The following is a 15043-nucleotide window of genomic DNA, read 5'->3' as shown; positions in this document are numbered from 1 at the left end:
GTGGTCTTACATGATGCTTGGTTGGGGTTTTAATGGCCTGACCTGGATTGTGTGCCAGGCATATAGCGCATGCAGCACACATGTTCCGAGCAAAATTACCAAAGCCTGGAGCCAACCACCTTTCTTTTACCTTGAGCGTCATACCATTTGCCGACACATGCGTGGGTAGGTGGAGGTCACTTGCCACTGCGGGGTACCAGGCTCTGGGTAAACACAACAAAGTTCCTTTTTTCCATAATCCTTGCTGATCTTCTGCCCCTTTTTTTCTGCCACTGCCCTCGTTCTTCGTCGTCTACCTGTTTCTGAGCTTCCTTCAATCTTTCCTCATCATCTTCAGAGCTATCTAGTGTGTGGGCATGATGTAAGGGTTTACGTGCTGCCTGTTTTGCTGCCTTATCGGCTTTATCGTTACCCCTGGCTTCCTCGGTGTCGAGTCTCACATGTGCAGCTACCTTTATCACCGCTATTTCTTTAGTTTCTTGTGCTGCCTCCAGAATCTGTCTAATGAGGGAGGCATGTTTAACAGGTTGGCCTGAAGCAGTCATATAACCTCTGGCTCTCCATATTACGCCAAAATCGAAAATAATGCCATGTGCATATCTAGAATCAGTGTATATGTTTGCTGTCTGATCTTTGGCTATTTTTAGAGCTTCAACTAATGCCGTAAGTTCTGCTTCTTGTGCAGACTGATTAGCAGGGAGAGGTTCTGCTTTCAGCACTTCATGCTGAGTTACTACCGCATAACCTGTATGAAATTGTCCATTCATATCTGCATATCTACTGCCATCTATGAAAAGTTCAAATGTAGCATTACAGAGTGGCTTGTCACGTACATTACATAAGCCCTGAGTCTCTTGTTCCATTAATTGTACACAATCATGCATTGACTTTGATGGGTCAAAGGAGTTGGAGAGTGCAGTTTCAAAGGAGTTGGAGAGTGCAGTTTCCTCAGGTATGGTACCCCCCTCAGACTCTAAAGGGAGCAAAGACGCGAGATTAAGAGTCTGAATCCTGGCAAAGGAAATGTTGGGCAGCAGTAGTAGGGAACATTGGAGACGGAGGTGTCTGGCCATTGAAATATGTTTAGGTTGGACCTGGTTAAGAATGCCATGTACATCATGAGTGGTCTGAACTAGAAGTGGGTGATCAAGAACAATCTCAGAAGCTTTATCTAATAACAGTGAAATTGCGGCTACTACTCTTACACAAGAAGGTGCGGCTCTAGCTACAGGGTCCAGATGAGCTGATATGTATGCCACAGGTCTCTGTTTGTTTCCATGTTTTTGTGTGAGCACCCCTGTAGCATGTGAGGATATCTCAGCTGCCATCAATTGAAAAGGTTTAGTGTAGTCTGGGAGTCCCAAAGCCGGAGCTGATACCAGTGCTGTTTTCAAAGAGGAAAATGACTGTTTAGCCTCTTCACTGAGTGAATATGGTGTGTTGGCAATACAGTCATATAAAGGCTGCATGAGTTGACTTGCATGTATGATCCACTGTCTACAGTGTGAAACAATACCTAGGAAAGCACGCAGCTGTTTGTGATTCCTGGGTTCAAGCATGTTACGTATGGCTTCCGTACGTTGAGGTGTGAGGTGTCTGATGCCCTGTGATATGCAGTGACCTAAAAACACGACTGTTTGTTGACAAGCCTGGAGTTTCTGTCTATTTACTTTACAGCCTTCTTGCGCTAGGAAAATTAAGAAATTAACAGTTGAGGTAACTGCCGTCTGTTCATCAGGGCAACAAATAAGTAAGTCATCTACATACTGTAGAATGACTACTCCTGGTTCTGGGATGAAATTTTTTAGCACGGTCTGCATTGCTTCAGAGTACAAAGTTGGTGAGTGTACCATACCTTGTGGCAATCTTGTCCATGCTAATTGTTTACCCTTGAATGTAAAGGCAAACAAATGCCAACAGTTCTTATGTAGTGGCACAGAAAAAAATGCGTTTGATAAGTCAATTACCGTAAAATATGCAGCAGTGCTGGGAATTTGAGACAGTAAGGTATGAGGATTCGGTACCACAGGGGTGACCGGTGCCAAAACCTTATTGATTTCCCGTAAGTCGTGCACCATGCGATATTTCACCATAGTTTCTTTGGAGGACACTTTCTTTTTAACAGGATATAAGGGTGTGTTGGCGGGTGACCTGATTTCTACCAAAACACCTTGTAACACATAATCCTGAATTTGTTGAGAAATCACCTGTTCTTGCTGGGCGCTGATGGGGTATTGCCTAAGCTGAGGTAATATGGTTCCCGGGGCAGTTTCTAACAGTATAGGAGCTACTGATAAAAATCCTACATCAGTGTCTCCTTTTGCCCATAGGCTGTCAGGAACCCGGGACAAGTCAATTTTTGCTTGTTGAGTGTAAATTTCGGGAAAATCCTCCATTGCCTGTATTCTAACATATGGTTCCAGAGTTTCTGCATCTTCAGGGATGGTCAGCATAACTGTGCCATCTTCTCTAAAATGGATGTTTGCATGCATTTTACTTAAGACATCAGTACCCAACAAGCAGGTAGGTGCACCTTTAGCAAATAAAAATTTGGATACAAAAGTTTTAGGGCCAAAGCTCACATTTAAAGGTTTTGTAAAGGGCAACGCCTGAATTTTACCATCATACCCTTCTGCATATGTAACCTTTGAGGATATATTGTCAGGATATGGTAAAAAGTCCTGATTTAAAATGGAGGATGTTGCTCCCGTATCTATCAGAAAAGGTACATTTTTACCCTCAACTTCAACTTGTATTATTGGTCTTCTAGAAGGAAGAGAGACCTGCATAACTTTCAGTCATTCTGAGCTGTCTGTTTGATCAGGCACTGGGTTATTTATCCTATTTTTGGGTACAAAGGTTCCTGAATCTATATCTGCTTTTCTCTTCCTACATTCCCTTTGGAAATGTCCTGGCTTCTTACAGTAATGACAAGTAAACTTTTGATTAGCAGAGCCAGTATTAGCCTGTGCAATTCTTACTGGCTTAGAATTTTCTCTTAAGTCCATTTCTATCCCTACAGCTTTCTGTCTAGCCAGGTGTGGGTCTTCCAAGGTTCTCCAATCAGGGGTTGCGGCCTTAAGCTTTTCCTTCACTTTTGGAGACAATTCATCTATATAGGTTTTTGTAACTAACCTCATCATTCCTGGAGCGGTTAGATCCATGCCTTCATCTCTGAAATTATTTTCTACACTTAGATAATATTCGTCTACTGATTGTCCAGATTTCTGAGCCACCACTCCCGTTGTTCCTCTCTGCCTCTGTCTCTCCCTCATGAAAACCATTAAGTGATCTACAAATTGTGTACCTGATTCTATCGTTTGTAAGGCACCATCTCCTGCTTGGGGCCTATGTACCTGTAGATTCGCTAATAGCTCCTGGAAGAGTCCAGGAGTCATTTTCATTCTACATAATTCTTCTCCATCTGCCCAAACTCCAGCGTGAGTCTGCATAATTTGCTGTATATATTGTGCAAATCTAACTGGACACTGGGTGGGATCTGGTGCGTTATGCAAGAGAGACATGCCTTCAGCGGGGGACCAAGGGAAATATTGTCGAGTTTGGTGATATCTAGTTCCCATTACTCCGTCAGCACCAGGTTCCCTAAAGGGTCTTGGTACTACCCTAACAGGGGCAAGTACAGCGCCATGTCTAGGTGTACCACAGGCTAGGCAATCATTTCTCCAGTCTGGATTTTGTTGTCCACAGTGCGGACATACCCATCCTCCTGGTCCGACAAAACTTTGAGGTGGTGTTTGGAGAAAAGATGGGGCATGTGGGTTAAGGTATGGGGGTGGGGTATTTTTAGATTCCACATTTTGTTTTTCTCCACAGCCTGTGGGTCTAATACACCACTTTTTACTCTGTTGATTATATGTCCATCCCTCATTTTCTGCTACCCTAGAGACATCAATCAATGCTTGGATCTGATCTATCCATTTCTTGTCTCTGATTATGCCTTTTTTCCTTTCCTGAATTCCTTCCCATAGTTTTCTACTAAAAGCTTCTGCCCTAGTAACTCCAAACTTACTAAAAATCTTTTTCAGCCCCTTAGTGGCATCTTCAACACTTCTCTCCTTTATGATAGTATAGATATCTAATTCTTCTGGTTCCGACTTTGTTTGCTTATTCCCCATTTTCTTATCCTGAGCTTTCTTGCCCTAGGTGGCGTTTGGGTATGAGAATACCTCGTTACCTTCTTCCTAAGGAGCTAGGATGTCTTTTTCTTGCCCTAGGTGGCGTTTGGGTATGAGAATACCTCGTTACCTTCTTCCTAAGGAGCTAGGATGTTTTTTTCTTGCCCTAGGTGGCGTTTGGGTATGAGAATACCTCGTTACCTTCTTTCTAAGGAGCTAGGATGTTTAAACTGTGTTGATGTAAGAAAATCCTGATTCCTACACCTATAGCAAACAACACAAATGCAACCAGACAGAAAAAGAAAAAGAACATACAACGTATCTTGTCCCAGGCTAATTTATCTGTCCTGGGCTTATACTATCACATACAACGTATTCTTGTCCCAGGCTAATTTATCTGTCCTGGGCTCATACTATCATACACTTATCCGTCACCAGATTTTTGTCAAAGACAGGATCAGAGATTGAACATAGGCGCGGAGGTCTCCCCGAAAGGACGCAACCACGTTGCCCAGTGGGACAGTCACTTCTTCTGTTTCAACCCCCTGGGCGGCTTATAGGGCTATTCCCAACTTCCACACACCTTCTATTCACATTCACTCTCATTCAATGCCGTACTCCGTGAGGTGATCAATTCCTAAATAGTTCAAGAACCCGAGCTATAGGTATCCTCCTCTACTAGAACTACCCGCTAAAGAACACGACACAGAAAATCTTACGGACAGTGCAGGGCAGATATAAGAGATCTAACAGTGTCTCTTACCTGGCCAGGTTTTTGTTCATCTGCCATCCATTATCCCAGATTCTCTTTTCGTTCGTATTCTGCCGGTGTTCTTGAAGGAATACACAGACCTCGGGTCCCTGTTCAGGCGCCAGGAAATGTCGGGATCACACTCAGTCGGAGCAGCCTTTGGAAGTGGTGAATCACCAGAAATAATACACAAGACACGTCTTGTATAGTGTATCACTGGGAAGTCTCTGAAGCACGCCTGCCTTCAATGTGCTATCCCTTCTTTATATAGCTGTTTCAGTAGGTTTAGTGGTTATACAAGTTTTGCATGTTTAAACAAAGAGACAAAACAGGAAAGAAAGAAAAGAAAAGAAAACAGTTTTGTGGGCGGCAGTTTCACAACAAACAGTACAAAGGCAATTCCACAGACAAGAAAAACGGGATTTCATACTATAGCTAAAATGTCCTTGAATGGACAGGTCAATATTTATCACAAATTCTTTTTTTTTATTTTTGTTCATTGAGGTAATCATTTTTGTTCTGCTCTTCACAACCTTGGTTGCTGTTGCTCTAATTCATCTATGTCCTTATACACAGGAGACAAAAATTGTACACAGCATTCTAAGTGTGGCACACTAATGACTTGTATAGAAACTGTTGTTGTCATGAGCATCTATTCCTCTTTTAATTCATCACATCATTTTATTGTAACCAGTGTTTTACCATTTACTAAAATCCCTGTGGCTGGCTTCAAACAAGACCCGGAATTTTACTACATGCAGCAATACTTTGGTATTGCAGTATATACTGTAGTACAAGCGATGAGATGTTCTAGCTACTTAAGGAGACTGAGAAATACAGTGAAAAGATTGAAAAAAAAGTTTAAAAAAATGAAAAAAAACTCCCTTTTCCTGCATTAAAAGTAAAGATAATAAAACATTTGTAAAAGTGTACACATCTGGCATTGCCGTGTTAAGAACAGTCCAATTTATCAAAATATGAAAACAATTAACCATATCGGTTAAATAAAACCAAAAATATAAAAATGCCTAGATTGCTTTTTTTTTTAATACAACACTGTAAGGCTGTGTGCACACGTTGCGTTTTTTTCCCTGCGTTTTTTCACTATAAAAACGCATACATTATGCATCCCCTCACTTAGAATGCATTCCGCAATTTTTGTGCACATGATGCGTTTTTTCCGCGAAAAAAATGCATAGCGGTAAAAAACGCAGCATGTTCATTAATTTTGCGGATTTTTCGCATTTTTCCCGCTATTTAATGCATTGGGAAGCTCCAGAAAAAAATGCATAAAAAATGCACAAAAAACGTGTCAAAAACGCGAAAAAAAACGCATGCGGATTTCTTGCAGAAAATGTCCGGTTTTGCTCAGGAAATTTCTGCAAGAAATCCTGAACTTGTGCACATAGCCTAAGGCTGCCGTCACACTATGGGTATGTTTCCACGTTCAGGAAATACTGCATCAAACACGCAGCATCCAGATGTTACAGCATAGTGGAGGGGATTTCATGAAATCCCGTCTCCACTATGAAGTAAAACACGCAGGTGGCAGACCCGCATAAACAGACATGCGCCTCGTCTTTTCAGAACGCAGCATGTCTGTTTACAAAGCGGCGACGCTCCGTCGCCGCGCCGTAAATTTACCATAGACTATAATTAGCCACGTAGTATATAGCACAGTCACATAGTATATAGCACAGCCACGTAGTATGTAGCACAGCCACGTAGTATATAACACAGCCCACGTAGTATATAACACAGCCCATGCAGTAGATACAGTTGTGGCCAAAATTATTGACACCCCTGCAATTCTGTCAGATAATACTCAGTTTCTTCCTGAAAATGATTGCAAACACAAATTATTTGTTATTATCTTCATTTAATTTGTCTTAAATGAAAAAAAACACAAAAAGAATTGTCCTAAAGCCAAATTGGATATAATTCCACACCAAACATAAAAAAGGGGGTGGACAAAAGTATTGGCACTGTTCGAAAAATCATGTGATGCTTCTCTAATTTGTGTAATTAACAGCACCTGTAACTTACACCTAACAGGTGTTGGCAATAACTAAATCACACTTGCAGCCAGTTGACATGGATTAAAGTTGACTCAACCTCTGTCCTGTGTCCTCGTGTGTACCACATTGAGCATGGAGAAAAGAAAGAAGACCAAAAAACTGTCTGAGGACTTGAGAAACCAAATTGTGAGGAAGCATGAGCAATCTCAAGGTTACAAGTCCATCTCCAAAGACCTGAATGTTCCTGTGTCTAACGTGCGCAGTGTCATCAAGAAGCCCATGGCACTGTGGCTAACCTCCCTAGATGTGGACGGAAAAGAAAAATTGACAAGAGATTTCAACGCAAGATTGTGCGGATGTTGGATAAAGAACCTCGACTAACATCCAAACAAGTTCCAGCTGCCCTGCAGTCCAAGGGTACAACAGTGTCAACCCGTGCTATCCATCGGCGTCTGAATGAAAAGGGACTGTATGGTAGGAGACCCAGGAAGACCCCACTTCTTACCCCAAGACATAAAAAAGCAAGGCTGGAGTTTGCCAAAACTTACCTGAAAAAGCCTAAAACGTTTTGGAAGAATGTTCTCTGGTCAGATGAAACAAAAGTAGAGCTTTTTGGGCAAAGGCATCAACATAGAGTTTACAGGAGAAAAAAAAGGCATTCAAAGAAAAGAACACAGTCCCTACAGTGAAACATGGCGGAGGTTCCCTGATGTTTTGAGGTTGCTTTGCTGCCTCTGGCACTGGACTGCTTGACCGTGTGCATGGCATTATGAAGTCTGAAGACTACCAACAAATTTAGCATCATAATGTAGGGCCCAGTGTGAGAAAGCTGGGTCTCCCTCAGAGGTCATGGGTCTTCCAGCAAGACAATAACCCAAAACACACTTCAAAAAGCACTAGAAAATGGTTTGAGAGAAAGCACCGGAGACTTCTAAGGTGGCCAGCAATGAGTCCAGACCTGAATCCCATAGAACACCTGTGGAGAGATCTAAAAATGGCAGTTTGGAGAAGGCACCCTTCAAATATCAGGGACCTGGAGCAGTTTGCCAAAGAAGAATGGTCTAAAATTCCAGCAGAGCATTGTAAGAAACTCATTGATGGTTACCGGAAGCGGTTGGTCGCAGTTATTTTGGCTAAAGGTTGTGCAACCAAGTATTAGGCTGAAGATGCCAATACTTTTGTCTGGCTCATTTTTGGAGTTTTGTGTGAAATGATCAATGTTTTGCTTTTGCTTCATTCTCTTTTGTGTTTTTTCATTTAAGACAAATTAAATGAAGATAATAATACCAAAGAAGTTGTGATTGAAATCATTTTCAGGAAGAAACTGAGTATTATCTGACATAATTGCAGGGGTGTCAATACTTTTGGCCACAACTGTAGCACAGCCACGTAGTATAATAATAATAATAATAATAATCTTTATTTATATAGCGCCAACATATTCCGCAGCGCTTTACAGTTTAACAGTTTCAAACACAAAAGTCATAAGTAACAACGTTAACAATACAATAATTAAAGCAAAATAAGACGACCCTGCTCGTGAGAGCTTACAATCTACAATGAGGTGGGGGAGATACAAAGTACAGGTGTGTATTTACAATGATGTATTTACAATCATGGTCCAGCCATCTTCAGGGGTTGGGGAATAGATGGGGATAGTGAATGGGCTACACACAAACACAACATAACTTTGATTAGTGAACGTGATAGGCCGCTCTGAACAAATGTGTTTATAGCACAGCCATCTAGTATATAACAGTCACGTAGTATATAGCACAGCGATGTAGTATATAGCACAGCCCACTTAGTATATAACACAGCCACGTAGTATATAGTACAGCCAACACAGTAGATAGCGCAGCCACATAGTATATAGCACAGCCACGTAGTATATAGCACAGCCATGTAGTATATAGCACAGTGATGTAGTATATAACACAGCCCACAAAGTATATAGCACAGCCAACGCAGTAGATAGCACAGCCACGTAGAATTAAAATAGAAAAATAGTTATATACTCACCTTCCATCATCCACCGAAGCTGTCCCGCTCCTCGTGATGCGGCCGGCAGCTTCCGTTCCCAGAGATGCATTGCAAAATTACCCAGATGACTTAGCGGTTTTTGCCAGAGACCGCTAAATCATCTGTGTAACTTTGCAATGCATCTCTGGGAACAGAATCTACCGAGAGCATCGGGAGGAGCGGGAAAGCTGCGGAGGCGACGGCAGGTCAGAATAGCATGATTTTTTTTATTTTTTTTATTACTTTTACTATTGTATCTTTTTACTATTGATGCTGCATAGCCAGCCTGGATGGGGAGTAGGGAGGGGCCAATTCGTGGCCGGACTGCCGGCCGCGACCAATCAGCGACTCGGGATTTCCGTTACAGACAGAAAGACAGACAAACAGACGGAAGTACCCCTTGGATGATTATATAGATAGATGGATAATCTATCTATAGATATATTTATAGATAGATATATCTATAGATACATAGATATACTGAACATCGGGCTTGGTATTATCTATCTATCTATCTATTATCTATGTATCATCTATCTATTATCTATCTATCGATATATCTAGCTATCTACAGATATGTCTATCGATAGATATATTTATAGAAAGATAATAGATACGATAGATGCGATAGATCTATTATCTGTCTATTATCTATCTATCCATCCCATATCTATCATCTATCTATCGATCTATCTGTTATCTATCATCTATCTGTCTGTGTGTGTAAACATTATTCATCAATGGATTATGTAAATGAAGAGGATGGACAAGAAATTACATCACCCTTTTTTTGGTATATCTTTATTGAGCTTACAAAAACATACACAAATCCGCATGAAAAAACGCATTAAAAAAACGCATGAAAAACGTGTCAAAAATGCGTCAAAAACGCATGAAAAACGCAGGTGACCTGCCAGTGACCTCAGGTGCAGATTTGGTGCAGATTTTACCTGCGTCAAATCCTGATCAAATCCTGAACGTGGACACATACCCTATCAGTATTTGTTCAGTATTTTACATCAGTATTTGTAAGCCAAAACCAGGAGTGGTTGATAAATACAGAAGTGGTGCATATGTTTCTATTATACTTTTCATCTAATTGTTCCACTTCTGGTTTTGGCTGAGAAATACTGATGAAAAATACTGACCAAATACTGCTAGTGTGATGGCAACCTTAGGCAGATATCACACATGCGAGTCTCTCCCATCAAAACAATGCCTAAAAAACAACGTCAGATTGCATGTTTTCATCTCAATTTCAACGCACTTTAATTGTTTTTCAGTACACTATGTAGTTAAATGAATGTTGTCTTTCAAAAGTACAACTCATCCCTCAAACACCAAGCCCTCATATTGGCCATTTCAGGAAGTGGTTAATATATACAGTACAATTAGTACACGTTATTATTAGTATAGCATGTTGTTATACATGCATTTCTTTGATGGATGTTATCTTCATGAGGCTGGGATAGGCAGGAAGGGTTATTGGTGATGTTATAATTATTGTAATATTGTAATTGAGTTAAAAATAAAAAAGGGCATCAATACCAGATTGATAGGGGTCTAACACTCGATACTCACACTGATTATATGCTTTTTGCTCCGGCCGACAACGGAACAAGAAAAAAGGAGCACCCAATTTATTAATGTGACCGTGGCCAGAGGAAATAACAGCTGATCTGTAAGGGTGCCTGGTGTTGAACCCCACTGATCTGATATTGATGAACTATGCAGTGGATAGGTCAATATGTTGTGACCAGACAACCCCTTTAATTTTATTCCACATACATTATCCAAAAACAAAAAATCCACACAATATTTGGTGACTACTAGTACCATAGGTTATTTAGTGTATAATGTGATTGGCACAAAACATCGTTTTATATTTGCTTTGAAATATATTAAACACCAAAACTTCCCTGAGAAATGGGATTGGTAAAAAGTCAAAAAACTCAAACCACAATATAAATATCAACAAAAACCCCAGTAGGCTGATTTTAGCAAGAAGGGGATCAGAGAGTGTATTTAGACAATATTAATAAATTTTATTAAGCAAATAAATTTCATAAATTACAAAGCAGAGCAAAACTCACTAAGCAGGCTCAAAAAGGGGGGATTCAAAGAATAAAATGTATTCATAAAGGCCACTATACATGATTAAGCAAAGAAGTTATTATAGTATAAGGCAGGTGTAAGGCTATATTCACACGTTGCGGTTTTTACCGCGGAACCGCAGCGATTTTGCCGCTGCGGGTCCGCAGCAGTTTCCATAGCGTTTACAGTAACATGTAAACCCTATGGAAACCGCAAACCGCTGTGCACATGCTGCGGGAAAAACCGCGCGGGAACGCAGCGGTTTACAACCCGCAGCATGTCACTTCTTTGTGCAGAATCGCTGCGATTCTGCACCCATAGGAATACATTGAACCGCTTACTTCCCGCATGGGGCTGTGCCCACGTTGCGGGAAGTAAGCGGATAATGTGCGGATGGTACCCGGGGTGGAGGAGAGGAGACTCTCCTCCAGGCCCTGGGAACCATATTTGTGGTTAAAAAAAAAAATAAAAAAAAAAAAAAAATCATGTATACTCACCCTCTGAAGTCTCAGCGCTGCACGCGGCCCTCCGGTCAGAGTTGCTGTGCGACCAGGACCTTCGGTGACGTCGCGGTCACATGACCGTGACGTCACGAAGGGTCCTTCGCGCACAGCATCTTTGGAACCGGACCGCCGCCTGCAGCGCCGAGGAGATCCGGACATCAGAGGGTGAGTATACCGATTTTTATTATTTTTAACATTACTATTGATGCTGCATATTGCTGCATATGCAGCATCAATAGTATAGGCGGAAACCCGCAGCGGAAACCGCGGAACAAACCGCGATAAATCTGCAGGGAGAACCGCAGTTGTTTTGCCCTGCAGATTTATCAAATCCGCTGCGGGAGAACCCGCAGGGACAGGACGCAAAGTGTGAACATAGCCTAAGGCTGCACAATACAGCTGAAATAATGCCCATTGAAATACACAAATAACCCTAGAGCAACTATTCCATTATCCCAGATAGGGAAATTTTTTCTCATGTGAGGGTGTGGATTATAGTCAAGAAAAAATACCAATATGGCAAAAGCAATATAAAGTGCATAGAGTGCAAGACCTGCATGAGAACACCTGTATAATAAAGTGCATGTAGAGGACTGGTACTTACCGTATATACTTGAGTATAAGCCAACCCGAGTATAAGCTGAGACCCCTAACTTTGCCACAAAAAACTGAGAAAACTTAATGACTTGAGTATAAGCCTAGGGTGGAAAATGCAGCAGCTACCGGTACATTTCAAAAATAAAAATAGATACCAATAAAAGTGAAATTAATTGAGACATCAGTAGGTGTTTTTGAATATCCATATTGAATCAGGAGCCCCATATCATGGTCCATAAAGTTCATGATGGTCCCATAAGATGCTCCATACAAAATACGCCCCATATAATGCTCTATAAAGTTTATGATGGGTCCCATAAGATGCTACATATTAAAATATGCCCCATATAATGCCGCACAAAGGTTAATAATAGCCCCATAAGATGCTCCATAGACACATTTGCCCCATACAGTGCTGCATAATGGTTAATAAGGGCCCCATAAGATGCTCCATAGAGATATTTACCCCATATAATGCTGCACAAATGCTGATTATGGCCCCATAAGATGCTCCATAGAGATATTTGCCCCATATAATGCAGCACAAATGCTGAGTATGGCCCCATAAGATGCTCCATAGAGATATTGGCCCCATATAATGCAGCACAAATGCTGACTATGGCCCCATAAGATGCTCCATAGAGATATTTACCCCATATAATGCTGCACAAATGCTGAGTATGGCCCTATAAGATGCTCCATAGAGATATTTGCCCCATATAATGCAGCACAAATACTGATTATGGCCCCATAAGATGCTCCATAGAGATATTTGCCCCATATGCTGTTGCTGTGATTAAAAAAAACATGACATACTCACCTCTCGCCGCTCAGGCCCCCAGCACTTGCAATATTCACCTGTCCTCGTTCCACCGAAGTGCGCCGCTCCGTCTTCAGCGTCCTCTGCACTGATTTCATCGCGCCCTCTGACCTGAGCGTCACAGCAGAGGACGCGGCAGACAGAGCCCGGCGGTGGAATGAGGACAGGTGAATATCGCACAATAATGCTCACCCTCCCCATTATACTCACCAGCTCCCGGCGTGGCCCCTGGCTAATGGTCTTCTCCGGGCGCTGACAGCTTCTTCCAGCATTGAGCGGTCACCGGTACCGCTCATTACAGTAATGAATATGCAGCTCCACCCCTATGGGAGTGGTGCCGCGCCCATATTAATTACTGTAATGAGTGGTACCATGTGACCGCTCCACACTGGAAGAAGCTGTCAGCACCCGGAGGCCATCGGAGATGCAGGGACCATTCCAGAAGCAGGTGAGTATGTCACAGCCGCCGCTCCTCCCCCGCCGACCCCCTGGGACAATGACTCGAGTATAAGCCGAGAAGGGCAGTTTCAGCCTAAAAAAATGGGCTGAAAATCTCGGCTTATACTCGAGTATATACAGTATATGTGAATTCTGTGATCAAGTCCCCCGTATGCCACCCCTACTCGCGTTTCGCTGCGACTTCATCAGGAGGCGTGACGTAGTAGCGGCGAAATGCGCGTAGGGGAGGCAGGCCGGGGGACATGATCACAGATTTCACATGAAAGCACCGGTCCACTACATGCACTTTATTATACAGGTGTTCTCATGCAGGTCTTGCACTTTTTGAAATAAATGTATAGAAATTATTTAAATGATTATTAGGTAGCCCTAAATGGTGCTGAAAATAAGTTAAGTGGTTAAAGACTGACTTGTATGTTGTGATTCCTACTTCTTGTCTTTTATAGTGAGAAATGTCTGAAGACATACAGTGTGTTGTTGGCTCTTGCAGAAGCAAAGCAGGAAATCATGCTTGGTCAGGTGTCATCGGGGGACATTTTGAACTCGGGTACTAATTCAGTAATGCTTTTTGCCTTAAGTTAGTTCTATCCTCATAAGATAAGAGCAGGTTCACACAACCTTATTTTCCGTCCTGGAAAAAATGGACAGCACTCGGACCAATTTATTCAAAGGGGCAGTGCAAATTGTTTTGACAGACCGAATCTGCATGTTAAAAAAAATCACAGCATGCATTGTTTCTGCAAATCAGATGAGACTCGCCTATTCTAATCTGAGTGTGCAAAGAATTCATACAGTGCCACAGTTTACCATTTTAGTTATTTGGATACATTGCAATTCTTTGACATAGGAAACTGTAAATGATCTTGTAAATTATTGATAGGTGCTGCTTTATAAAAATGGATTCCATGTGGATGACAAGAGAAAACAGTATTAGTTTTCGGGATGAAACTCAGATGATTTTGTAGAAGATTGTGGGAACCTGGCCGAAAAAGAAATAAAAATTCAACTTGATTAGCAATGTTAATAAAAAAAAAAATGGAGGGTGTAATTTGTGATTTGTTGCAGGGATGAGTCTGTTACATAGATATCATATGCAATAGCAAACCCAACCAGTGTGTCCCTATAGACTTTAATAGGAAATATGTCATCTGACAATACTGTGTTTTACGGTTTACATACCATATAGAAAACATGGTGGTGGAACAATAGCCAACAAATGTAATGGCAACAAGCAGTCTTGCAGCTGATGATTCTGATGTCATCTTTAATAGCATGGCTTTTAAAACAGTTGTCTCTCCACTGCACCTGCATTATTACATTGTGTACATCTTTTTATGCGACTACACAACTTAAAAAATATTATTTCAAGTGTTATGTACTGAATGTATATGCTTGGAACTTTTACTTGACTATAACTACCGTATATTGTTTTATATCTTATAAAATAAGGCTGGAGGCTGCTGCCAAAAGACTTGGAGATTCAAACCAAACTGTTCCTGATGGAGGTAAAAAAGATATTTAGGAGAGAAGAAAATAGATCAGAATTAGAATCAAAGAAAATGGCTGGGCAAACACTAAACAGGTAAGAAAATAATATCGGTTTCCATACTATGCTTTATGAGATTGTCAGCGTTACTGTAGAC

General features: G+C 41.4%; 1 protein-coding gene across 2 annotated transcripts in view; it reads left to right on the top strand.

Annotated features, from left to right (window-relative positions):
• USHBP1 (USH1 protein network component harmonin binding protein 1) overlaps positions 1-15043 on the top strand; it is a 124724-nt gene that overhangs the window by 93102 nt on the left and 16579 nt on the right. For both annotated transcript variants that reach the window (XM_069739098.1, XM_069739105.1), the window contains 2 exons: positions 13847-13947; positions 14850-14982. In XM_069739098.1, the coding sequence (XP_069595199.1) occupies positions 13847-13947; positions 14850-14982 (234 nt within the window). The remainder of the gene's footprint in view (positions 1-13846; positions 13948-14849; positions 14983-15043) is intronic.

The sequence above is a fragment of the Ranitomeya imitator genome, chromosome 1 (assembly GCF_032444005.1).
Source record: "Ranitomeya imitator isolate aRanImi1 chromosome 1, aRanImi1.pri, whole genome shotgun sequence".
NCBI classification, from domain to species: Eukaryota; Metazoa; Chordata; class Amphibia; order Anura; family Dendrobatidae; genus Ranitomeya; species Ranitomeya imitator.
This window is presented reverse-complemented; position numbering and strand designations above follow the sequence as displayed.